Below are 26595 nucleotides of genomic sequence, written 5' to 3' on the forward strand. Positions count from 1 at the left end.
CATAGTATTTTAATTTTATAATACATTAAATAGACTACATTGCATACCTATTACTGTTTTTGTGGAAATTAATATTCTAAATTTCGTACTGCTACCTTAAAAAATCAAGTGTGGCACAGAGCATGTTTTTAAGACTTTTATATCATATACATTAGTGTCTTGAGAGGTATTTTAATTCCTGAATTTGATTCAGAACCACCTCCAGGTTGAATAGTTTGAAGGAAGCTTTTGAGTGGTGCTAATTTTTATTTTGTTGGAAACTAAACAGAGCCCTAGTTTTCTATCTTCTTTGATATGTTTCATGACTTTCTCTCCTTTTGGGAAAAATATAACTATTATTTTTGGGAGGGGGGAGGTCTCCAAAGAAGGTTTGAATGTCATAAATTTCAAACTTTTATGTATGCCCAGAAAAGTTCCTCATACTCTTTGCGTCTCTTCCTCTGTCTTTCCAAAATTTATTTTTCCTCCTGCTACAGAACTTTTAAGCAAATATTCCCTCTTTTTTTCCCCTGCTTTAGCCAGTCCTTTTTCATATCTTATTTGTGACTGGTTTCTTTCACCTGTAGGATCATCTGATACTTGCCATGACTGTAGATTTTTATAAAAATTGGAAAACAAAAAACAAAAAACAAAAAAAAAAAAAATTGGAAAAGAGTGCAGTAGGCCTCTGTAAACTGTTAGATCCAAAGGAAGATTGTATCAGAGTCTGCAAGCTTTAGCATGTGGGCCAGATCCAGCTTGTTTACTGTTTCTGAATGGCCTGTGAGCTAAAAATAATTTTTACATTTTTAAATAGTTGAAAAAAATGAAAAGAAGATTAATATTTTGTGACATATGAAAATTATGTGAAGTTCAAATTTAATTGTCCAGTTAAGAAGGTTTTATTGAAGACAGCCCCTCTCATTTGTTGAGACATTGTCAATGGCTGCTTTCATACTGCAGCAGTAGAGTTGAGTGGTGTAGCAGATAGTATGGCCAGCAAAACCTAAAATACCTACTATCCGGCTGTTAATAGAAAGATTTGCTGACCCCTGAGTGTACCACTGACTGAAATTTAATATTTTTTAACTTAGTATCTTTTTTCAACTGTAAACACTATGGATGGAGACAACAAAACTACTTTTTACATAAGATTTATTAGGTAAAACATTATAAACAATTTTTTATGAGTATGGTTGACATACAATGTTCCATTGGTTTCTGGTGTGCAGCATAGTGATTCAACTTCAGTACATATTATGCTGTGCTCACCACAAGTGTAGCTGTCATCTGTCACCATACAATGCTACTACAATGTCATTAACTATATGCCCTGTGCTGTGCCTTTTTTATTCCTGTGACTTACTCATTCCATAACTGGAAGCCTATTATCTTCCATTTCTCTTTGTCCATTTTGCCCATCCTCTCACCCATTCCCCCTTCCCTCTGGCAACCATCAGTTTATTCTGTGTATTTATAGGTCCAAGTCAGCTTTTAGTTTACTCATTTGATTTTTTTTTTAGATTCCACATAAATGAAATCATTTGATATTTGTCTTTCTCAGTCTGACTTATTTCACTACATTAAACTATACTGTCCATCTATACTGTCACAAATGTCACAGGCTCTCTTTTTTTTTTAGGCTTTGTGATATGTCATTGTGTGTGCATGTGTGTATATCATCTTGCATCTTCTTAATTCATCTGTTGATGAATACTGAGGCACTTCCTGTATCTTGGTTATTGTAAATAAAGCTGCAACACACATAGAGGTGCATGTATCTTTTTGAATTAGTGTTTTTGTTTTCTTTGGTTAAATGCCCAGTAGTGGATTTGTTGGATCATGTGATATTTCTATTTTTAATTTTTTGAGGAACCTCCATACTACTTTTCACACTGGTGTACCAATTTGTCTTCCCACTAACAGCAAGCATACAAGGGTTTCTTTTTCTCTACATGCTCTCCAACTTTTTTTTTTTCCAAATTTTTATTTAGATTCTAGTTAGTTAACATAGAGTGTAATATTAGTTTCAGGTATAGAATTTAGTGATTTATCACTTACATACAATAACCAGTGCTCATCACAAGTGCTCTCCTTAATACCCATCACTTACTTGCCTTTTTGATGTTAGCCATGCTGATAGATATAAAGTGATATCTAATTGTGGTTTTCATTTGCATTTCCCTGATGATGAGTGATATTGAGCATCTTTTCATGTGCCTGTTGGCCATCTGTATTTCTTCTTTGGAAAAATATCTATTTCGGTCCTCTGCTCATTTTTTAGTTGGTTTTTGTGTGTGTGTGTGCGCGGGTTTTTTGTTTTGTTTTTTTGTATTGCGTTGAATAAGTTCTTTATATATTTTGATTGTTAACCTCATATCAGATATATTATTTACAAATATCTTTTCCCATTCAGTAGGTTGCGTTTTTGCTTTGTTGAAGGTTTCCTTTGCTCTGCAGAAGCTTTTTATTTTGATGTAGTCCCAGTCGTTTATTTTTGCTTTTGTTTCCTTTGCCCTAGGGGACATATCTAGAAAAATACTGCTACCACTAATATCAGAGAAATTGCTGCCTATATTCTCTTTTAGGATTTTTGTCATTTAAGGTCTTACATTGAGGCCTATAACCCATTTTAAGTTTATTCATTTGTATGATGTGAGAAAGTGGTCCAGTTTCATCCTTTACGTGTAGCTGCCCAGTTTTCCCAGCATTTATTGAAGAGACTGTCTTTTCCCTATTGTGTATTCTTGCCTCTTTTGTTAGATGAAATATTTTGAATGCTTATTTTGTGTCAGGAACTATAATGAGCAGTGAGGAAGGAAAACTGAATAAGTAGGATCTCTTCTAGAAATTCATGGCCTAGTATTGTCAGGAGTTTTCCAATATCAATTGATTATTTATCTTGAAACCAGAGAATCTAATACTGCTCTATTTTATAGTTTTATAAATTATATTAGCTCTTATCAGTGTGCACACAAAAACTTATCTGATCGTATTCATCATGCTATTTAGCATACCAAGATTAGAGAAACAGGCTAAATATCCAATAATAGGATAGTGATTAAATAAGTTCTGAAACATCGGTTTGATGGACCATGCTTATTTATTAAAAATGATTTAGAGGTATTTGAGCATAGAAAATATTTGTGACAATTAAGCATGTGTGTAATATCCTAATTTTTCAAATAAAAAGCATTTTTCAGAACAGATTAAATTTACAGCAAAAATAGAAAATACAAAGATTTCCCATAGACCCTCTCACCCCCAAGGTTTCTCTTTCATTAGTGTTGTACATTTGTTAAAATTGTTGAGCCAATATTGATATATTTTATTAATTAAAGCCCCCATAGTTTACATTAACTAAGTCTTTGTGTGTTGTACAGTAGTGCATTTTGGCAAATTCACAGTCGTGTGTCCACGTTACAGTATCCTACACGATAATTCACTGCCCCAAAAATCACCTGTATTCCACCTTTAAAGTTCTTCCCTCGTCTCCAACCCATGTCAAACATTACTCTTTTTTGCTATCTTTTTTCTTCTTCATAATGCCATATATTTGAAATCATACTGTATTTTGTTTTTTTCAGACTCACTTTTTTCACTGAATAATATGCATGTAAGATTCCTCTATGTCTTTTCATCATGGATCATTTCTTTTTATTACTGAATAATACTGCCTTGGGTGGATGTACCATAGTTTTCTTATCCATTGACCTACTTGAAAGACATCTGGTTGCTTCGAGTTTTGGTAATTATTAATAAAGCTGCTATAAGCATTTGTGTGCAAGGTTTTGTATAGACCTAACTTCTCAACTCATTTGCCTAAATACCTAGGAGCACTGTTGCTAGATAGTATGGAAAGATTAATTGTATTTGCTCTGCATCCACACCAGCATCTGATGTCATCCATGTTTCAGACTTAAATCATTCTAGTAGGTGTGGAGGGGTAGCTCATCTTAATTCTCTAATGGGATATGATACTGATATCATAAGCTTATTTGCTATCTGTATATCTTCTTGGGTGAGGTGTCTCTTCAGACTGTTTATGGTACTTGGGTAATGATGGTAGATAATGATAGAATCAGAAAATACTTGATCTGTGTTTATTTTCTGGAACAGATTGTAGAGAAACCATCTGAGTTGGAGCATTCTGTTTTGGAAGGTTATTAATTATTGATTTAATTTCTTTAATAGCTAGAGTCTTATTGAGATTATCTATTATTGTGTGAGATTTGGTAGATGTGTCTTTCAAGGAGTTTGTCCATTTCATCTGAAGTTACCATATTCATGGGCAACTAATATGATTCATAATTTTATTATCTTTTTATTAATCATAGAATCAGTAATGATGGCCCATTTTTCATTTCTGAATGAATGATTTTTTTTTTTTTTACTTGAGTAGTATGGGTAGAGGTTTGTTGATTTTATTGATATTTTCAAAGAATTGGATAATGCTAATTTTTTTTTTTAATTTTTTATTGGTGTTCAATTTACTAACATACAGAATAACCCCCAGTGCCCGTCACCCATTCACTCCCACCCCCCGCCCTCCTCCCCTTCCACCACCCCTAGTTCGTTTCCCAGAGTTAGGATAATGCTAATTTTTAAAAAGGCATAGAATATGTTAATCATTACTTCGGAATAATTGGGATTATGGATAGTTTTTATTTTCTTCTTCATAGTTTTTAGTATAGTTAGTATATAGTTTCATAATGAAAAATTATTCTTTAATAACATTGTTCATTGTCTTTCCTCAAGATCAACATAGTTATAACCACTTTTTCATGACCTTCATGAGAAATCTAGTTCATAGCCTCCTTTTTACTTTTCATTGAGCTTTGTCTTCGGAAACTTAAAATTTACTTCTTACGGTTAAAGGGTACTGAAGAGAATAAAAACATTCAAAAGATTTGTGAATATCTAAAAGAAAATGAAAGTAACACCAACTGAACTTGTTAGGTGTTCTGCATATGTTCTTATTTAATTTTTACTACAGCCGTAAGATGCAATCATTATCCTCATTTTAACAGATAAGGAAATTGAACCCCAAAGAAAGTAACTTGCCAAAGGCCACATATAGTATTTGGAAAGCTATCTCAGTACCAAGGCTCTTTAATTTCAAAGTCTGTTAACTTTCTAAGGTAGATAAGGTAAAATGATTGGAACCAGACTTTGTGAATATATATCCATGGTGAAAAGGTTGCTCTTTTGTTAGTCATTTACTATTAGTTTTTGTTATGACATTGCCTTTTATTAATAAGGCTATTTCTGTAAGATATATAATTTCACCCTTTTGAGTTTATACAACTTCATGTATTCAAAATGAGAGACATCTTATTTCAGGAATATCTGATTTATTGTCATATTTTGTTTGAGAAATCTTTGTTAACTCTTATGACATGAAAAGATTAATTTGGAGAAATCTGGCCTAGAGTTGATTTTTCAAATTTTGTTTTCCAATAAATAAAAAAAATATATCTCATCATTTATTTGGACTCAAAACCAAAAGTTTTTGTAGAAAGAGTAGTTATTCAATATTTGTAAGTACAGTAGTTTGTTTTTTTTTTTACCCAGCAAAATTTAATGGCATTTATATAATTGTTGATTATTTGATACCATTTACTTAACTACATAGACATTTATTTTAATTAACATTTCTTTGAAGAACTTCTAAAATAACTGAAATAAATGAGATAAGATCACCATGCCCAATTTTATCTTATAACTGATAATTGTTTTAATTATTCCAAAGTTGTTCCTCAATTCAACATATTTATCACTAAAACTTCATGAAACCTTACAGTGATTTTTCAAAAATACCTCTTCTCCAGGAATACTGCTATTTAAAAAAAATTCTAATGCTAGATATCTTTCATATTTTTTATTCATGAAGCCATAATAAAAAACAGTAAAATTTCCTTAATCTATCAGAATTGTTATGCTTAGCATATGAGTCAAGTTTTCACACAGTAATACTGCATAACAAATAGCTCTTAAATCTGTTGCATCCTTATGGATGATGTGATTCACCACTGGCCTTCAGGGATCACTTCTGGTGACTGCAAGTCCCAATCCGAAGGAGTAGTGAGTGTGTTTGGGCAAGTTCTTCTCATGTTGGATGGTGGAAACTCAAGAGAACTGGGGAAACTTGCCATACCTTTTAAAGCCTCAGCTTGGAATATATACTATCACTTTTCCCACATCGGTTCCCACTGATCAGAAAGCTCTGCCTCCCTAGTGAGAGACATGGCACAGTTCCACATTCAAGAGTATGAATGTATTCCTCTGTTATAGTGACAGGTCTTTCTTCAAAGGGTTGAAGAAAATAATAAACCTATATAACTACAATTCTAGGTTTTTAATTGTATAGATTGTTTAAACTTTTTGATTTATCCGGTTGTTTGCAGAAAGTGATCCATTTTCTTAAACTGATGTATTAAAATTATCTGTTTTACGAACTAGCCTTATTAAGTATGTTCGTGATTGTGCAGGATTTAAAAAAATAATGACTGATAATCCTGCTTTGTTAGTAACTAGCCTTTGCATCGTGTTTTGCAGTTTATAAAATATTTTCACATTTTTTCATTTGATCCACAAGTAAGTTAGGTGATGGGATCTTTATTTTATAGATATGGAAATTAAAACAAAAACTCTATAACTTGACAAGGTTACAAGTAAGTTCATTCCAGAAGGAAACTTAAAATCTAATTATCTTTCCATTACCCTATACTGGGTCTCATGCTCCCATTTCCTACCACTTCTAAGTGTAGATAAATATTAGGAATATTTCTGGACCACTGCTAAAGCCAAAGGGAACTATCACTACACTCTTTATACTCCAACAGATTACATTATCTTCTATTCTGACTTGTATATCTCGATTGATACAAGAATTTCTTGGGGGCTGATCCTAACTGGTATTTATTTATTACCATTCCCAAAAGGTAAGCTTATTTTCTATGTAGTTTAACAGAAACCTATATTCGACTTCATTATGTATTTCAAAAGTATGAGCTAGAATTACTGTGTTACCCCAGTGCTTTTCAAATTAGTACCAGTATAATTGCCTCAGATGATAATTGTTTCATATATTGGAGGTTCTATATAGGAATTTATTTGGGAAAGGAAATTGAAAGGAGTTTTACTGTAAGAAATAAGTTTGAAAAATCACTGTACCAAATAGTTAGGATGGCAGTGTTGTTATATCTTCATAAAATTTCTTCATCATAAAATGTTTGTTTTGCACAAACTTTCTAATATATTACAATAGTTGGATTATATGAAACATTCTTGTGAAAAAAATTCATGTTTTGTATTGAATAATATAGCTTGTTTACCTGCCTTTTACTTGAGCTCTTGCAACAACACCATTACACAATGTAATAAAAATCTGATCTGACTTTTTAGCGATGGATTTCTACTTTTTTTTTGGACAACATTCCATTTTCTCAAATCTGTGGACTTTTCTGATGCTTTACTCCCTTTCTCTGTTTTATGTTGCTTTCATGATGTGTAAAATTTATTTTTCCCCACACCTTCCTGTTTTGATTTCTTTCACAGTGAAAATTAAAAATTAATAGGTAATGATAAATTGAATCTTTTAGAAGGTTAGATGATACTTAAAACCCTATTGTTAGAAAATGAATTTATAACCAGTACATTGTTCTTGCTACTTTGTCCCATAATAGTGCAAAATTACTCTCCTTACAGCCTTCTTTGTTTATTTCTTTCTAGATGTCATCACTTTAATTTTAAAGTTACGCCTTCTCCCCTTACTATCAGTAGTTAGCTTTTTATATGAGACATTGCTGTGGAGAGTGGTAATTTTATTTGTATCAATAAAGTTAGTGTACTTAATGAATATTTTTCCCTCTTTTAAAGACTGTGAACCAGAAGAGCTGACTGACTGGTCTATGGATGAAAAATGTTCATTTTGTAACCTACAGAGAGAAGCAGTCAGTGTAAGTTTTAGTGCTATGAAATTATTTCTAAACTAATTGCACAATTGTAACACAATTTTTTTTAACTTAATTTGTTCTGAAAAGTGGTGACTTACAGTGGAAATTTAAATATTTGATTTTGGTAATGAGAAGAATTTTTTTAAAGTCTTTTGTTAGAAGTCTAACATTTAGCTTAACTTGCAAGTGAAATCACCGAAACACTCATCTTTTTTGCTTATTTCACATTTCTTCCTTATAGCTCCCTGACTCATGAAGTTCAGTTTAGATCTGATTTGTATTTGGTAAAGGACAGTGAGCTTGGAGGCTTGGTTTGGTTTGAGACCACCCTATAATCTGATTTCTTAGGAATCTGTAGTTGGAGGATAATGTGATACTACTATTTAGCCTTTTATTCTCTTGAAGTCGTTTGGATATCAGAGTTATTTCCTGTGTAAATGATTAAATATTTAGTGTCTACTATAAACAGGGCATAAACTAGGCAAGCAGCATCTTCTTGTATGTTGGGAAGTCCTAATTCTTTACTATTGTGAGAAAGGCTAAGAAGAAATGAGAACTTGAGAACTTGTACCCATTTGGGTCAGATTAGTGGGTAAACATACCTGCTTTGTTGTTAAACTCTCATTACTGGAATGCTTTATTATAGTAAATTTATTCAGCAATGTATTTTATCTACAGTCGCCACCTCCCTTTTGACTAGTTTTGCAAAGAAATAAAATTAATTTGGTATCAGAACTAAATTTCTTTTCTCCTGACTCCTGTCCCAAATTTTATGTTCTCCCTATGTAATTTGATATATAGAATAAATGAGCATTTAGAAAATTTTTTTCTTGCTATTTTTAATGGAATCACATGTGTAATAAAAATGATTTTTTTAATGTTTCTTTCTTATAATTTTAGGATTGTATACCATCTCTTGATTCTTCACAGTCAACACCAACGGAGGAACTATCATCTCAGGGCCAGTCCAACACTGAAAAGATTGAATGCCAAGCAGAAAATTACCTAAATGCACTCTTTCGAAAGAAAGGTAATATTGGTATACCTTGTCATCTAAAATTAGCAGTAGAAATATAGAATGTTTGTATTTTTCTTACACAAATTATTTTTTTTATGTGCCAGTCTTTACTCCATTTTTTATTATCCTTAGTTTTTCTTCATATTTTTGGGGACATTAGGATTCTCAATTACTGTAGCGCTAGTCTTCCTTTCACCACCCTTTTCTCAGTTCTCTCCTTGACTTTATCAGACATTTTCCTCACCTACTGAAATTTTTTTTATGCTTCTGGTCTTCCTTATTTTGTTGCTGTTCTCAAAACTTCAAAAGTTCTTTCATGTTCAATAAGTGGTAGATTACTACAAAGCTGTCTTTAGAAACGTAACAGTTAAATCATTTATCAGCCAGGTTGGAGTTTATTTGCTGGCTTGGGGCTTCACTGTTTCTTTGGTAGCTTGAATATTCTTACTTGACATTAAATGTCAAATGTTCTTTTTTGCTTCCTGTCTAAACTATTTAAACCAAATGAGGCTTGTTTCACTTGTTCACTTGATACATATGTATCAGAGAGAAGCAGTTTTTTTTTTTTTTATCTTAGTTACTTGAGAAAAATATAGAACCTTCCATTTTTTGTTCTTGGTAATTTCTGCAGTAATAGAGTGTCTTAATTTTTACCATGTAGATCCTTGGAATGAGTCATGGTGTAGGGGGAATGCAGGGTGGGAGGGGTTATCATTCCACCTCCCACTTTCCAGAGATCAAGAAAAACATTATTTCATCTAGGTGTTGAACCTGCTGCTGTATTCTTCTTTGAAATTAGGTTAATATTGGATATTTTTCTATTAAATGGATAACCTTTAGATTTTAATCAGTAATGTTGAAAATAGTCTTCGCTTTTGAGCAAGGAGGCTTTTGTTTAGTCGTCAGTGTTACGAGTTCTTTTGTGTGTTGAAATATAAGACTCCTCTGATTAGAAGAATCATTAGTACATTAAAAAGCTTAAAGTTAAGGGGCACCTGGATGGCTCAGTTAAGCATCTGACTCTTGATTTCAACTAAGGTCATGATCTCAGGGTTATGAGACGGCACCCCTTGTCAGGCTCCGTGCAGAGTGGGGAGTCTGAGATTTTTTTCCTACCCTCTCTCTCTTCCCCTCTCCACGTACACACATGTGTTCTCCTTCTATCTTTCTCTCTCTTAATAAAAAAACTTAAAACCAAAGAATCAAAAAACAAAAACAACAAAAACCTAAAGTTAAGAACTTTTTTTTTAAGTGCAGAGGACTTAAAATCTTTTCCTGTGTGTTACTGAAGTGCTAAATGTTCAGAAATTGGCATTTGTCTTTAAAAAACATGTTCTTGGGCAGCCTGGGTGGCTCAGGGATTTAGTGCTGCCTTCAGACCAGGGCGTAATCCTGGAGTCCCGGGATCGAGTCCCACATCAGGCTCCCTGCATGGAGCCTGCTTCTCCCTCTGCCTGTGTCTCTGCCTCTCTATCTCTCTCTCTCCCTGTCTCTCATGAATAAATAAATAAAATTAAAAAAACAAAAAAAATAAATAAATAAAAATAAACCACGTTCTTCTGGGGCACCTGGATGGCTCAGTTGGTTAAATGTCTGCCTTCGGTTTAGGTCATGATCCTAGGGTCCTCGGATGGAGCCCCACATTAGGCTCCCTGCTCGGTGGGGAGCCTGCTTCTTCATCTTTCCCTCTTATGCTCTCTTGCTCTCTCTCCTTCTCCCTCTCAAATAAATAAATCTCTTTAAAAAAAAAAGTTCTTTCAGAATTTTCAAAGAGATTAACTTATTTGAAAGAGAGAGAGTGTGTGCACGCAAGCCAGGGGAGGGGCAGAGGGAGAGGAAGAAGGAGAATCTTACGTGGGCTCCACACTCAGCAGAGAGCCTGGTAGGGGAACTTGATCTCACAACCCTGACATCATGACCTGAGCCAAAATCAAGAGTCAGATGGTTAAACAACTGAGCTACCCAGACACCCCTAGAAATTTTTTATCTGAACCAATATTAAAAATATTTTTACAGGGATCCCTGGGTGGCTCAGCGTTTTAGCGCTGCCTTCGGCCCAGGGTGTGATCCTGGAGACCCGGGATCGAGCCCCACGTCGGGCTCCCAGCATGGAGCCTGCTTCTCCCTCTGCCTATGTCTCTGCCTCTCTCTCTCTCTCTCTCTCTCTCTCTGTGTGTCTCTCATAAATGAATAAATAAATAAATAAATAAATAAATAAATAAATAAATCTTTAAAAATATTTTTTTACATACTTTAAGAACTTTATAGCATATTAATTTAGAGGATTTTATTCTGCCAATGTATTTATACTCACGAGAAGAGTTATGTAATAGACTTCTATCACTAAGAATGGGAAGAAATGTACACATTAACATACATGCACACAGTAAGTTTCACTCACCTTAGAACTCATTACACAATCTCCTTTTTCTTGAGTAATTTATAATGGTAGTAGCTAGAATTATCAGTAATAATAATGACCTATAATTTTTGATAGTGTGGAGTAACCTGTGCTCCGTTGCCCTATTAAGAGTAATCAGAAAACACTTGGTACTATTTCAGCTGATTCAAGCATCTGGGTCTTCAAGAGGTCTCCTACCAAAGGTTGGGTGAGTGTTCATGGATATTTAGTGACCTCTCCATTTGGGGATAATCTTGGTGATGTCTGAGGTCTTTGAAGGATTGCAGAGTTTTTAAGTGGAAGATTCTTACTAGTTTTTTTTTTGCTTTACTTCAGGTCTTACCTTTGTTAATTCCTTTATTTGTAGTCCAGCATGACTATCCAGATTTAATTAAACAAGGATTTTTCTACTCATTTACTTGGTTTTGATTTTGTTCTTTATTTTTAAATTTTCTTTGAAAATTTTAGAGGTTTCCAGTATGGTCCAATTAGGATAAAGGCCAGAAGATAATAATAGCAGTATCTTTAAGTGATAACAAACTCCTTCATTTGTTAATCCTTCTGTTAACTTTACATGGAAATAAAAGGTATAAACATGTTTTTAAAGATAAGAAACATTTCTGAGTCTTTGGTGTAACAAATATATTGTTGATAAAGCATATTGTTTGTGAAGTTTTGATTCCTGAAAAGTTCCCAAATTACAGCCACTTTCAGGAATTCTGGATACTCTTAACATTAGTGTCACTAATACTTTACATATACTGATCTTTTGCTCAGTTTGAGAAACATGTATGTTAATTATCCTGCCAAAACACAAAGAAATCTTTTAATAGCTTTATTGTAGCTTGTTTATTATTTTTCCTAACTATGGTTTTGAGACAATTATAATGATAATGTAATCTGTTATTAAGAACCCACTACACAGGATAATGATAATTGATGTCATCAGTTCTGATTGAGCACTAAAACCTTTTTATGCCTTGATCTCATTTAATCCAAAAACAATGTTGAGGTAGGTACTGTTATCATTTTAACAGGTAGAGACAATGAAACACAGAGAAGTTAACTAATGTCTTTTAGTTCTGTTATAAACATTTGAGTCCTCAAGAAGTTTAAAAAGAGTTAAAAAGTGTTCTGTGTGAGAAGTACCAAGATTTTTTTATGTACTAAATAGGAAAACTTTTCTGTTATCTACTACTTGGCCACCTAGGATTAGAATTATCTTAATTGCATTAGGCAGACTACAGAAGACCTATGAGAAATGCTATATTTCTCATACATTTCCATTTTTCCTTTAAATGAACTATAAACAGTTTTTATGATTAGTTTCCTAATAAAGTTTAATAATAGATTGAGGAAACTGAAATACTAAATACAGTTTGGTCAATCCCTTGTAATTAGAAGGTAGTCAAAAATACGTTTTCAGGAATAAATAGAATGGGGAGGTAGGTGGGGGTTAGCATTTAGTCCAGAGCCAAACTTCAACTAGTTTTGAATATTTTTGAGAAATTTTTCAAAATTGAATTCCTTCTAGGGGGTAACCTTAAAATTCTCTAGAGAATAAATTAGAATGAAGGCTCCATGATACTAGGCACTTTGTTTTATTAATTCCAGTATCCTCAGTATTTAGAACAGTACTTTTCATATCCTCAGTAAATATTTCTTGAACACAGATATGAATACTAATAAACTGCCCAGTATCTTCCAGCTTCTCTACATACTCTGGTATTAGTACTTGTTTTATTTGGAGAAAGAAGTTAAATTAGCATGCACGTATAATTTACCTTTCCCAATTTTGTACTTAAGTTTATTACTGTGTATATCAGTCAGTTTGTTTTGAAGTGTGTAGAAACATAGGCACAGAGATATAAAATGCCTTTTTCAAAGTATCCCCATGATATGTAAGCTAAATTATCCTGACTTATAGCTTCACATTGTCTGATTACCTGAAACAGTATAAGTTCCTGGCTTATGATTCAGGAAGATGTCTCATCTTTTATTTTTAAATTAAAGAAGGCTACTTGACTAAGTTGAAAAGATAGTATACACATAGTGGTTGAATGAATCATATTGCTAAATATATGATGAAATGAAATCTTTCTTCATCAAAATATATATGTTTCTCCTGCTTTATCTTTTATCCTCACACACGTTTAGCATTCATGTAACTGCTATTATGGGTTTTTTTTGTTTTCAGAGAGCTTTCCTGATGGATTTGATCCAGTTAGTTGAAAGCTGCTATTAACCAACCCTTTCCCCTTAAATTAATTGGTAGCCAGGTTTTATTTAAACTCTTTCAACCTTTTCTCAATACAGATCCTTTTCCTTTTAAACTCTTAATTTTCTAGTTTTATACTATATCAAATAAATATTAATATAGCTCACTAATCAGTTGGTTATGACTGATAATAAGGCATTTGATTTCTTAGAAACAGGGGTGTTGATCTTTTAGATTGCTTTTCTTTAAATGCAGGCATCCTTGAGTGACTATGTAGATTTGACCTGATTCATTCAAGCCCTGAATGTTTCTTATAGACATGTGCCTTTATGGGGTCATGTGGGTCATACATTGAATTAATTTCTCATATATGGGCTGCCTTTTGGAACTCTCAGGAAATTGTATATTAGTGCCATAAAATAATTCACATATTGTTACCACATTCAAAGGTGTTTATGAAAAGATTTTTCTTGTTTTGTCATATACCTGGAAGATATGAATGGAATCCTAAGAAAATACATTTAAAATTATAACTGGGTTTTTTGCAATTCCAGTAAAATCACCTTTCTACTGCAGTACCATCCATAACAGGAATTAGAGGCCAACTATTAGGTCACTCATTATTATCTAGATTTTTATCTCCTTTTATCTTTTTTATTCTTGAATTTGAGTCAGCTATCTATTACAAGCACCTGAATTTCTGTTTTGTCTTCTGGAACTTGTCTTTCATCCACAAAATCTCCTGTGTCCTCAGTCTTTTAATGTTCCCTTTATTTTATTTCTGTAACTCATCTACATATTCATAAAAGATGTTTTTGTAGCCCTCTCCCTTTCTGGCTGTTTTTAATTCTTTGCTTTATGTAATATAGGGTGATACCATTGGCAGGCAACCTCTAATATCTTTATAGCTGCTTTCCCATCGTTTATTGGCTCTTCTTAAAACTCTGAGCTCCTTGGAAGCACAGAACACCAAAACTATTTCATCTACATTATCATGTTGTGGACCTCCACCAGCATTTTCACTTTCTTCCTCCCAAATATTATTCCCATCACAATTCTTAATGACTTCAAATTTTATTTAGATGCTACATTAAAAACTCTGGCCTCTCAGTTATTTGATCTCTTAATTTCCAATGATCTTTTCCTCCATTCCCCTCAAGCCATCTTTACCCATTTTTATTCCTAGACTTGCCACCTCTCAAATCTTATTTCAACCATCTCTTTCTCTGTCTACAATTTTATTCCAATACTCCTTCCTCCTTTTCTTAACCTCATTATAACTTCCAGTCTATTGACCACACGGATTTTCACTCTTCATTGTCTCCTGGACATGACTTAAGACTTCACTTCTGTCCTTACTCAGCTTAGGTACTGTGCTTGATCACTGTGATCATCTTTCATATAAAATCTTAACTCTATTGCCTCTCTCTTCCTTTGTCATATTTGCTTGTTAGAACTTTCTCTGTGTCCAATTCCTCATTTATTACACACTTGCCCTGGACCAGCTGAACATGACTGGAATAAAGAACCCAATTATACTGACCTTCTCAGTCTCATTTAGTCCATTTCCTCTCTTTCAGGTAGTTATTTTATGTCTTTTTTTTAATCTCTCCAACAACCAATAATCACACTTGCTTTTTATAGCATCATTACCTTCTAACATATATAATTTACTTATTTTATTTATTGTTCATTGTCTTTCTTCTGCTGCTAGAATATAAGCACCATGAGGAATTAGATTTTGTATTTTTGTTGACCAGTGTCTCAAGCATCTGACACATAGCAGATGCTTAGTAAATACTTATCATCTATACTTTTACTGTCTTTACTTCTCAATTCTCCTACTCTTTTCAACCTGTCCCAATTAGAGTTTCTTTCTTAACACATCTCTAATTGTTTTATCAATTTCATTGGCAGTTCCATCTTGTACTGTTTAAAGGGAAGTTACCAGTTTTCATTTTACTTAACCTTTCAGCATCATTTGACAGAGTTGATCACTTCCTTATTCTGATTTCTATTCTTTTAATATTATTAGAATTAAAAGAATTATTTTTTTTATTCTTTCCTATTTTTCCCACAAATTGCTGCTTTCACATGCTCCTTGCTGGTTCTTAACTTCTTGACCTCTAAATGTTGAATAGTCCCAGAAGTTAATCCTTAGTTGTATTCTGTTCTGGATATACCTTAACTACATCATGGCCTCATTTCATCTTACAGCATTATGTGTGTGTTGATGACACCTAAATATTTAAACTAACCTTTTCTCTAGTTTTACCCTTTTATATGTAGCTGCCTAACTGATATACTCTTCATAAGATTATCTAAAGGCATCTCAAAAAATAAAAAAATAAAGGCATCTCAGAATGACCTATCTAAAACAGAACACTTGGTTTTATGCCCCTAAAATCTTCCTCCGCCCCAGACTTTCCCATCTTAGTAAACTATATCATTCTTAGCCTAGTTGGTCAGCTTCAAAAGCTACAAGCCTTCCTGATTCCTCAGTGTCTTTCATACCCACATATAACCTAACATCAAGTCTCATTGGCTCTGTCTTTAAAATTTACCCTAAATCTGGCCATGTTTTGCCACTTCTGTTGCTACCACCCTAATTCAAGATACATCTTCTCTGGTATATACTATTAAAGAGCCTCATAACTCATGTCTCTGCTTCTACTTTTCCCTTCCCAACAATTCATTTTTATACAGAGAAGGCTAATATATCTAAAGCCTAAACCATGGGGCACATGGGTGGTCAGTCATCCAAGTGTCCAGCTCTTGATTTCAGCTCAGGTCATCATCTCAGGGTTGTGAAATCGAGCCTCACATTGGGCTCTGCGCTCAGTGGAGAGTCTGCTGAAGATTCTCTCTCTCTCTCTCTCTCTCTCTCTCAAGTAAATAGATCTTAAAAAGAACAAAGAAAGCCTAAACCAGATCATTAATTTCTCTGCCCAAAAACTTCCAGTGACTTTGAATGTCACTTAGGATAAAATATGTCAAGGACTCTAGTTGTGCCTCCTTTTTTTTTTTTTTCTTTTAAGATTTTATTTATTCATGACAGAGAGAGAAAGAGGGAGAGGGAGAGACACAGGCAGAGAGAGAAGCAGGCTCTCCATGCAGGAAGCTTGACGTGGGACTCAATCCCGGGTCTCCAAGACCACACCCCAGGCCAAAGGCAGCACTAAACTGCTGCACCACTGGGGCTGCCCTTTTTGATCACATTTCTTATTGCTCATTCTTTTGCAGACTGATGGCTTTTTGCTTTTCCTCAAATGTGCTAACCTTATTCCTATGTCAGGGTCTTCATACTTGCCTCATACTTGCCATCTAGAATCCTGTTTCCACAGTGAGCATTGCTCACTCCTTCATATCACCAGACTCCTAGCTTTGACCATCCATGCTCCACTCATTTATTTATGATAACTCATCTCAGTCATTCTCTTTTCAATTATTCTGCTTTTTTGTTTGTTTGTTTCCCAAGACTTTCTTTTAAAGTCTGTTACCTGCTACTTCTAGAATGTAAGGACCAATAAGACAGGGATTTTGTCTGTTTTGGTATATCCCCAGCACCTAAAATAGTATCTAATACAGTTAATGCTCAGTAACTTAATGGAGTGCATGTAAGTCATTTAGAAAAGGAATGTTTTAAAGATCAAAAGCAATGCTTTAAAATCATGATTCTCTATCCACAGTGTTTTAAAATGTGATTCACAGCAATAGTAGGTAGACCTTTACAAAATTTGTAGTGAGACCTTGAAGGTAACAAGCAAGTACCAATATCCTAAGATGTGCTAGGAATCAGCCTAAAAAACTAAAAATATAAGTGATTCTAAATTTCTCTCAGCAATATTTAGTCAATGAATTATTCTTTAAGTGGTTTGCACAATCCTAATAACATTTTGAGGAAATTATTTAAATTTTGGAGAAGCAACGGTTCTTCCATTTATCTTTATATAATTCTTTGCGAATTTATCTAAATTATTTCTTTGCATATTCTCCTTCAATTGAGAAAATATAGTTCACTAGGTAAAAAGGAAGACCTAATTCTCAGCAGAGGTATAATTCTAGTTGGCGCCCAATTTTATTAATTACCATCTGTCCTTGGGTATTATTTCTTCCCAATGCTCTGTCTCTAATATGTCAGATAATTAAACCAGCTTGTATCAAATATGTGTAGTAATCTATGTGTGCTATTCAAAACACTTTATAACCAGAGTCCTACTAACCAGAGTATAACAAGAAAAAGCGCTTTTATGTGGAAGTAACAGAAGAACCAATATGTGCTGTTTTAACTATTGAGGATCAACACATTATTTTTTAAATCTTTGTGTAATATTTTTATGGTTTTCTTGAGTGACTCATAAACTCACCAACTGTTTATCACCTGTGTGTTCTTTTATAGAATACTACCATTTTAGTTCTTGTTTTCCCTTGAGTATGGCTTTTCCCAAAGCAAGACTGGCATGTTGGGCTTTATAAAACACATTTCTGTGCATGTTTAGAGAAATTCATCTATTCAGCAAAGATCTGGTAAGCTTCTTTCTACATGCGGGTACCATACCAATTAACAGAAGACCAAAAACTATCCCAGTCCTCATGGGCTCTTATATTCTAGTGAGGGAAAGCAGATATTAAACAGGTGAGTTGTATTTGTGGTTGAATGTGCATGTGTGTGTACACATACACACATATCTCTAATATACATGGACACATATGAATATATATACACATATATATGTGTATAAGTGCTCTGGAGACAAAGCAGGTAGAGCAGCTTAGGAAATGCCAGGAGAGAAGTGATGATCACAGTTTTACAAAGGGCAGTCAGATGACATTTGAGCAAAGATGTAAAAACAGAACAGGGTAGCGAACTACTGAAATCCTAGGGGAAATGCATTTCAAAAGTTAAAGATAATACCAGTTTTGAAAAATTATAGATGAATCATGTGGTGGTGATTGCCACTCCCATTCCTCAGTTTTAAAGATTATTTTGCTTTTATTTATTTTTTTTTATTAAACTTTTTTTAAGATTTTTTATTTATTCATAGAGATGCAGAGAGAGAGAGAGGCAGAGACACAGGCAGAGGGAAAAGCAGGCTCCATGCAGGGAGCTCGAGTGGGACTCCATCCAGGGTCTCCAGGATCATGCCCTGGGCTGCAGGTGGCACTAAACCGCTGAGCCACCGGGGCTGCCTGATTATTTTGCTTTTAAAGACCAATCTAAAATGAGAGCATTTTAAAGCAGGCAGAAGATTTAGAGATTGTTTCTGTTCCTTTACATACAAAGAAATCACAGTTATATAAGTTGACCAAGGAACATGTGCTAAGTAAATAATGAAATAATGTAAGATAATTAGTTATTACCAGTAGCACTTAGTAAAATTTTTTAAAAGGCAATTGTTTGTTTGTTTGTTTGTTTGTTTGTTTGTTTTTCATGAAAGACACAGAGAGAGAGAGCGAGGCAGAGGCAAAGGCAGAGGGAGAAGCAGGCTCCCTCCATGGAGCTTGATACGGGACTTGATTGATCCCAGGACCCCGGTATCACAACCTGAGTCAAAGGCAGATGCTCAACCTCTGAGCCACCCAGGTGCCCCTAAAAAGGCATTTTAAAAAATGTTCAACTAATGTATTATAGAGTTGCCTGAGTGAGGTTTTATGGAAAGAGATAGAAGCTTTAGTCCCTGTTGCTGCTTGGGTGGTGAGTAATGTAAGCCAGAGTGAGCCGGTGAAGTAGTAAACAGGTAAATTCAAATGCCTGAAGTTCATCAATGTCTGAATCCCTGGAAAAAGCAACAGTATTTAAAAAAAAAAAAAAAAACAGAAATTAAAAACTATCAATGGATGAACTATTTAAGTTCCTTTCACTACCAGTGTTTCATCTCCTGGTCACCTAAGATTTTCCTTGCAGTTTCATTTTTTCACATGTGGAGTCTTCTATCATAATCAAATTCACTTGTAGCCATAAACATTTTATCTGTTATGATTCAAACTGATGATGAGCATCAAGTTGAAAGATTTTCTCAATCATGAACTCCTCACTGTGTGGTGTTAGCAGTTCTTTAACATTTTCACTGTCTAGATCATTAAATCTAGCCTCCTTGACAAGATGGAGGACTTTTTGTTTTATATTCAGCATTTCCTTTAACTTCTAGAGTTAACAAAAAAAAATGCTGGTTTCTTTCGTGCATCTTATATTGTTTGTTGTGATACTTCTTCTGAATTCTCATTCACCTAAGACTATCTTTTTACCAAAACTTTTATAAATCCTGTATCTAGAAATGTCAAATGTATTAGCACCCCGCAGCAGATACTCATACTCAAATGTGAAAAATAAAAATCTGTATCATGTGGGCATAGCTACACTGATCTACTTTGTCAGAATATAGCCCGCCATAGGGGACAACCATGAGATGGGACATAAATGAATTTACTATTGTTTTAATAGCGTCTAGTTTCTACATACCTCCTGTACTTCAAAAACATCTCTGCAGTGAGAGCATTATTCTCATATTTAAGATGATGTGTGATTCATAATACATCATAGTGTATGAGACTGTAGACCTTACCCATTGGCTATTTAAGAGATTTTAAAGGATAATTTTGATTCTGCAAAATGATTTTTTGTCAATTTTTGAAAACTCTACCATATTCCCTACGTACTCTTAAAACTTGATATTCATATATTTGAACTCTGGAGGCAAGGAGTATCTTGATTTTATTTTTTTCCTTTTCAATTCCTTATAAATACTTACTGTTTTTTGAATTGTTTTGGCTAAAGATATAAAAAACACAGAAGACACTCTTTAACATGTGGTACCATTCAATTTATGAACAGCTGATTATACATTTAGAAAATGATGAAAATAGGGGATCCCTGGCTGGCTCAGTGGTTTAGCACCTGCCTTTGGTCCAGGCTGTGATCCTGGAGTCCCGGGATCGAGTCCCACGTTGGGCTCCTGGCATGGAGCCTGATTCTCCCTCCTCCTGTGTCTCTGCCTCTCTCTCTCTCTATGTCTATCATAAATAAATAAATAAATACATTTTAAAAAATGATGAAAATGTATCTTTTAAAACGCATCTATTAAAGAATGCATGTTCATGCACACTGCCTTTATGTTATGATGGAATAACATGGCTCAGCTGTCTATGAGTTTTTAAGTTTTTAAGATACCATAAAGCAGGGCACTTGATGGGATGAGCACTGGCTGTTATGCTATATGTTGGCAAATTGAACTCCAATTTAAAAAAAATATGTAAAAAATAAATAAGTAAATAAAATTTACATAGAGGGAAAAAAAAAAGATACCATAAGGCAGTTTGGTTCAGGCATATTGCCACATGTCTAGGCAAATACAGGAGGAGCCTACACAAAAGATGATGCAAAAGTGGTTTCCTAGTCAGCTTTCACCTTCTCAGTTGCTATATTTCAGGTGTCTTAAGATTTTAGTCTATGAAATAATATGTCTCTAAGATTTTTTATAAGAATTGATATGTATAAATTTATTCATAAATTCTCCTGCCACAAATTTTATGTCTGTGTTAGATGCTGTGAAAATAAAGGTTTGGTTTTTAAAAACTTTTTGGAAGAATCTATGTGTCTTAGAGGTCTGCTTTTCTCTGGTTTTTTCTTTTTAAATTTTGTCTCTAAGTTTTCAAGTTCTTCATGGTATTTTAAGCTACAACATTTATAAAATAAGTAAGATTTATTTATTTAAAGCGTTTATGTATTTGAGTGAGAGCAAGCAAGCACCAGCAGGGGGAAGGAGCAGAGAAGCAGACTCCCTATGGGGATCCCTGGGTGGCTCAGCGGTTTAGCGCCGCCTTCAGCCCAGGGCTTGATCCTGGAGTCCCGGGATCGAGTCCCACATCCGGCTCCCTGCATGGAGCCTGCTTCTCCCTCTGCCTGTGTCTCCGCCTCTCTCTCTCTCTGTCTCTCTGTCTCTCTCGTCTGTCTCATCTCTCATGAATAAATAAAGTCTTTAAAAAAAAAAAAAAAAGAAGAAGCAGATTCCCCACTGAGCAGGGAGCCTGACCTGGGACTCAATCCCAGGATCCTGGGATCATAACCTGAGCCGAAGATAGACAGTTAACCAACTGAGCCACCCAAGCACCCCTAGTTTGTATAATTTTAAAACAGTGATTATCTCTGTGTTACATACCTAAAGATAGCAGGTTGTTAGGTGAGTTTAGAGTAAAAACTACTGACAAATTTTTTGTCCATTTTTTTTAAGAGATGTCATTTTTAAAGTGTAAATATAGAAAAATGTCATTACACTTGTAAGTAACATGTCTGAAACTTTAATCAATAATACTTAAATTATCTATTTCCTCTTGATATCTTAAAGGTTAAACATGATTGCAGTCTCCCTGGAAATTTAAGACAGCCCAACATACTAAATTGCGTGATATTAGAATCTCAGGATTAGAGCCTTCTAAGGGAAAAAGTAAACTTTTAATGGCCAGAGAAATTAGCCAAGGACTGAAGTATTTCATATGTCCTGAACTGGCATAAAAAGGTGAAAGAGTATGCTGCTTTTCAGCTAATTTTTTCCAGATAATTTTCTCCATAAACTGTAGCTTTATGAATGAGAAAATCTAGTGTAAAAACTACCTGAATTATAGGCCAGATACTGAATCAATCTACTATCTCTTGCTGTTTTATAAAATGTTGAAGTTTTGTCTTCTCATAATTTTGAGTCTGATATTTTCAGATTCTTAATCTCACATAAAGATCATTTTTAAATGTAATTTTATAGCATTTATTAAACATGCTCTAACACATGAGCTTTCATTTCTGTCTCATTTAATATGATATGTAATTCTGTTTTAACGAATCACCTATTCCCTGTGGTACTTTGGAACCTCATTTTTTCTGAATTTCTCTTATCAACATACAGGGAGTATAGGATTCTAGCAGAGAATCAGATACCATACTTGTGAAATGTGATAAGTTAGTTTATAAATTGCCATCTTGCCATTTTTAGCTTATATATAATTTGAACTGTCCGTTACAGTTTCCTACTTGCTCTTGGCTAGTTGTGCATTATATCCACAGCATGCTCACACTGTTTTATAAGGCTTATTAGTTAGTAATATTGATTTTTTAGTAACAATTAGCAGTTACCCCTGCCTTTTTCCATATAAATCCATATTTTTATGGGCATGTGTGAGTTTTCCTCCTTCAGATGTTTTGAGTGAAGTCTTCTAAAATGTTTCTATCCTTGACAGAAGGAGCAAAGCATAAGCTTTACAATGAACAGCTATGGATTCAAATCTTCCCCACCGTGTGTTATGTGATTCTGACAAATGTCATACCCTTTTTGTGATTTATCTTTCTCATCTGCAGAAAAGGCACAATAATTACAGCTGTTTATACTCTATTGTCTGTCCTCACCTACCAAAAATATAGTTTTGCTAAAATAGAAGATATTAGTTTAGATTTTAATGTTTTAGTCATTGATATGTATACTATGTGTTCATTAGTAGCTTCTGGTAGAAAGACTGTGGGCTATGGAGGCAAATCTAGATGTGTTGCTTATAGTTTTTTTTCCCCATTAAATTAGCTGTGATAAAAAAAAATTAGCTGTGATATTGGACAAGTTATATAATACTCTATCATTGTGAAGATTAATACAAGGTAAATGAAACATTCAGCTTAATGCCTTATTGTAATGGGCATCCAGTGAGAATAACTCCATGGTGGATTGCACTAATTTTTGTTGCTTTTGTTGTGTGAGCAACTAAGCACTGGCATCTAAATGACCTGCTCTAATCATTTGTAGGCATAGTAGTTAAAAGGTCAGATTTTAGATTAGACCTAGAGTCTAGTCCTGGCTGAACTGCTTATTCAGCCTTGTGTGACCTCAGACAAACTTTCTAACATTCTTCAGACTTGTTTCCATTTTTTATAGAACAGGAATAATTCTAGCTTTTTCAAAATGATTATTGTGATGATTAAGAGAGCTTGATGCAAACTCACCAAATTGTATATATTAATTATGTGCAGTTTTTTTGTTTTTTTTTGTTTTTTTTTTTGTTTTTTTTTTTTTTTTATTCATGATAGTCACACACAGAGAGAGAGAGAGGCAGAGACATAGGCAGAGGGAGAAGCAGGCTCCATGCACCGGGAGCCCGACGTGGGATTCGATCCCGGGTCTCCAGGATCGCGCCCTGGGCCAAAGGCAGGCGCCAAACCGCTGCGCCACCCAGGGATCCCTAATTATGTGCAGTTTTTGTATACCAGTTATACTTCAATAAGATGGAGAAGCAGAGATAATATATGTAAGGACACAATAATCTAAAACTGCTGTTACTGTTATTTATTAGTCATTATCGTCATTACTTAGAATGACACTAAATCAACAAAGGGAGATCATTGGAGCTTAGCTGCCACATTAAATCTTCTAATTGTTTAGAATATCGTCCTTAGGATTCCATGAATTAATAGCTAACATCAAGACCATAGAGTCTCAAAATAATGCTTCAAAACTGTCAGCAGTAAATGTCATATTCTTTGGATGCTCTGAGGAAGTAGAATTGTCAGCAAAATAGGATACAAATTACAGTGTTCTTTGTGTGTATTTTGTACAAATAAAAAGTCACTTTTGTGCTTCAATTTCTTAGTTGATAAATGGAAAACTTTTTGCTAAAGTGTGTTGACATAGTTAGCCTTCAATAATCATTGAAGAGTGAGGCACTCTGAGGGAAAATTTCAGCATAAATAATTTGCAAAGCTGGCCAATTCTGGTAGCTATTTTTCTAATTCTTTCCATATTCTGAATGCTCAGAGAACCAAAAGTAATTTTAAAATATTAATAACAAAGTAAAAATCTCATATGAATATGTTTCTGTAACAAAAGGACACATTTTCTAAACCAAAACAAAAATTTTGGAGGGCTGTTTATTATGTCAGATTGCTTTTTACTGTAGGCACGGGTAATGGAGAGTCTGCTTTAACTAGAAATGTTAAAATGCAGGGTGCCTGGGTGGCTCAGTAGGCTAAGCATCTGCCTTTGGTTCAGGTCATGATCCCAGAGTCCCCAGATCCAGCCCCACATGCTCAGTGGAGAGCCTGTTCTCCCTCTCCCTCTGCCCCTCCTTCTGCTTATACTCTCTCTCTCTCTCTCTCTCTCTCTCTCTCAAATCAATAAATAAAATCTTTTAAAAAAAGAAATGTTTAAATGCTTTTGTATATATTTTTAAAAATTTATTTTTTATTTAAGCCATCAAGATGTTAAAGTGATTTGCTCTAAAGTTACTTCTGTTGTGAAAACACTAAATTGGGCTGCCAGTGTTTCTGATGAGCAACTGGAACCGTGGTGCTAGCCAAACATGCTAGTGAGTGTGATCATATGTTCTAATTATCTGATATTGTTTGAGCTCCAAAGCTTTTGGGTGTGGTATGCCATACTGGCTCTTGATTTACTTTGCACATACCTCATTCCTTCAACTTAAAATACTCTAGAGTTCTACAGAACCATCTGTGAGCCCATATTAAATGCTAGCTTTTTTTTTTTCATGTGAGTCTTTATCCATACTTGTTTTTCTAAAAGGCACACTTACTGTTCTGACAATACTGATTGAAGGTGTTTGTAAAAAGAAACACTCTGTCTTTGGTAGAATAATGTTCAGTGCCTACCCAGACTAAAGTATGTTTATGGACCTCTTGAAATCATCATTTCTTGTAGTTATTGGAGCTCAGAGTTATAGGCTTTACACGTATATAAGATATAGAGAAAAAACTGTAGATCTCATTGACAAGTCTGGGGTTCTTCCTATTGCATCCATTTCTTTGACTTAATTCTTACTAACCCTGGAAATGTTTTAGACTATTAATAGAGAGTGTTCCTTCATTAATGCTGAGTGTTTTGTTAGAGCAAAAAATTATTTATCATCATGGAGCAATGCTATAGAACAGAGCTTTCCAAAATCATTTGTGCATGAAGACAGGGATTAAATAAGATGATCCACTGGCGTACAGGAATTCTATTTACATCAATATGCATCCTTAATAAAATAAAACTTCTGCAGTGAAGGGAACCAAGATTCTTGGAGAAATGGTTGCTTCTATTGCTGGGATTGGGAAAATAGAAAAAGAGTTCAGAGCATTTTGTGGTGCCAGCAGTAAGGAAGTACTCAGACAAGGATAGGAATATGTTGGGTGAGACATGGGAGCCAGTGTGAAAGAGCTCCCAATGGCCCAAATAGTTCCACTATTTGAACAAAATAAGTAACAATATAATTCATATAAAATCAACAGCAACTTGACCAAGTGATGAAGGGTTAACATAACCATTAACAAAACATATTAAATCTTATTGGTACACTGATAAGATGCACTCGAAAAGGCACATTGCTTCTGCAGTAGATTGCCAAAATGCATTACTTGAAGTTAATCATGAAAAGGTTTCACACATATTAAGGAACATTCTTCCAAGTAACTGAACAGAACTCCTCCAAAATGTCAGGATAATAAAAGACAAGGAAAGACTGAGGAGCTTTCACTAATTAGAGGAGACTAGGGAAACATGACAACTAAGTGCATTATGGGATCCTGGATTGGATTTTGGAACAGAAAAAGAATGTTAGTGGGAAAACTAATAAATTCAACTAAAGTCTGTGGTTTAGTTAATAGTATTATACCAGTGTTAACTTCTGAGTATTGATCATTGGTTATATAGGATGTTGATTAACATTAGGAAAAAGTTGAGAGAAAAATATATATCAATTCTTCCCTGCTTTTGAAACTGTTCTGTAGTCTAAAATGACTTCAAAATTTAAAGTATTTTTTAAAACCATGATAAAAATAAGGTAACATATCTTATCTTTGATAAATGGACCAGCAATGGAACCCTTACTTGGGGCTTATATCTGAAGGTCCTGAGAAGGTTCCTCATATAAGAAGGGATTGATAATGGAGCCTTATTCTTTGGTTTGCATTCTGAGTATTATGATATATTGCAGTTTAGATGGTCTAGTTAAATGGACATACATATACTGCTATGTAGTTTTATCTGAATTACGT

The 26595-nt window shown here is 34.2% G+C and overlaps 1 protein-coding gene across 23 annotated transcripts in view; it reads left to right on the plus strand.

Annotated features, from left to right (window-relative positions):
- Positions 1-26595, plus strand: part of LCORL (ligand dependent nuclear receptor corepressor like) — a 154363-nt gene that overhangs the window by 45845 nt on the left and 81923 nt on the right. For 16 of the 23 annotated variants that reach the window (XR_012022930.1, XM_072809472.1, XM_072809437.1 and 13 more), the window contains 2 exons: positions 7861-7940; positions 8838-8967. Coding sequence is in view for 19 of the 23 variants with exons in the window: in XM_072809437.1 (XP_072665538.1) it covers positions 7861-7940; positions 8838-8967 (210 nt within the window). In the remaining 4 variants the exon portion in view is untranslated. Of the gene's footprint in view, positions 1-7860; positions 7941-8837; positions 8968-10971; positions 11178-11517; positions 11565-17973; positions 18102-26595 lie in introns of those variants that run through there. The other 7 variants (XM_072809505.1, XM_072809498.1, XM_072809487.1 and 4 more) reach the window with 4 other exon arrangements.

The sequence above is a fragment of the Canis lupus genome, chromosome 2, assembly GCF_048164855.1.
Source record: "Canis lupus baileyi chromosome 2, mCanLup2.hap1, whole genome shotgun sequence".
NCBI classification, from domain to species: domain Eukaryota; kingdom Metazoa; phylum Chordata; class Mammalia; order Carnivora; family Canidae; genus Canis; species Canis lupus.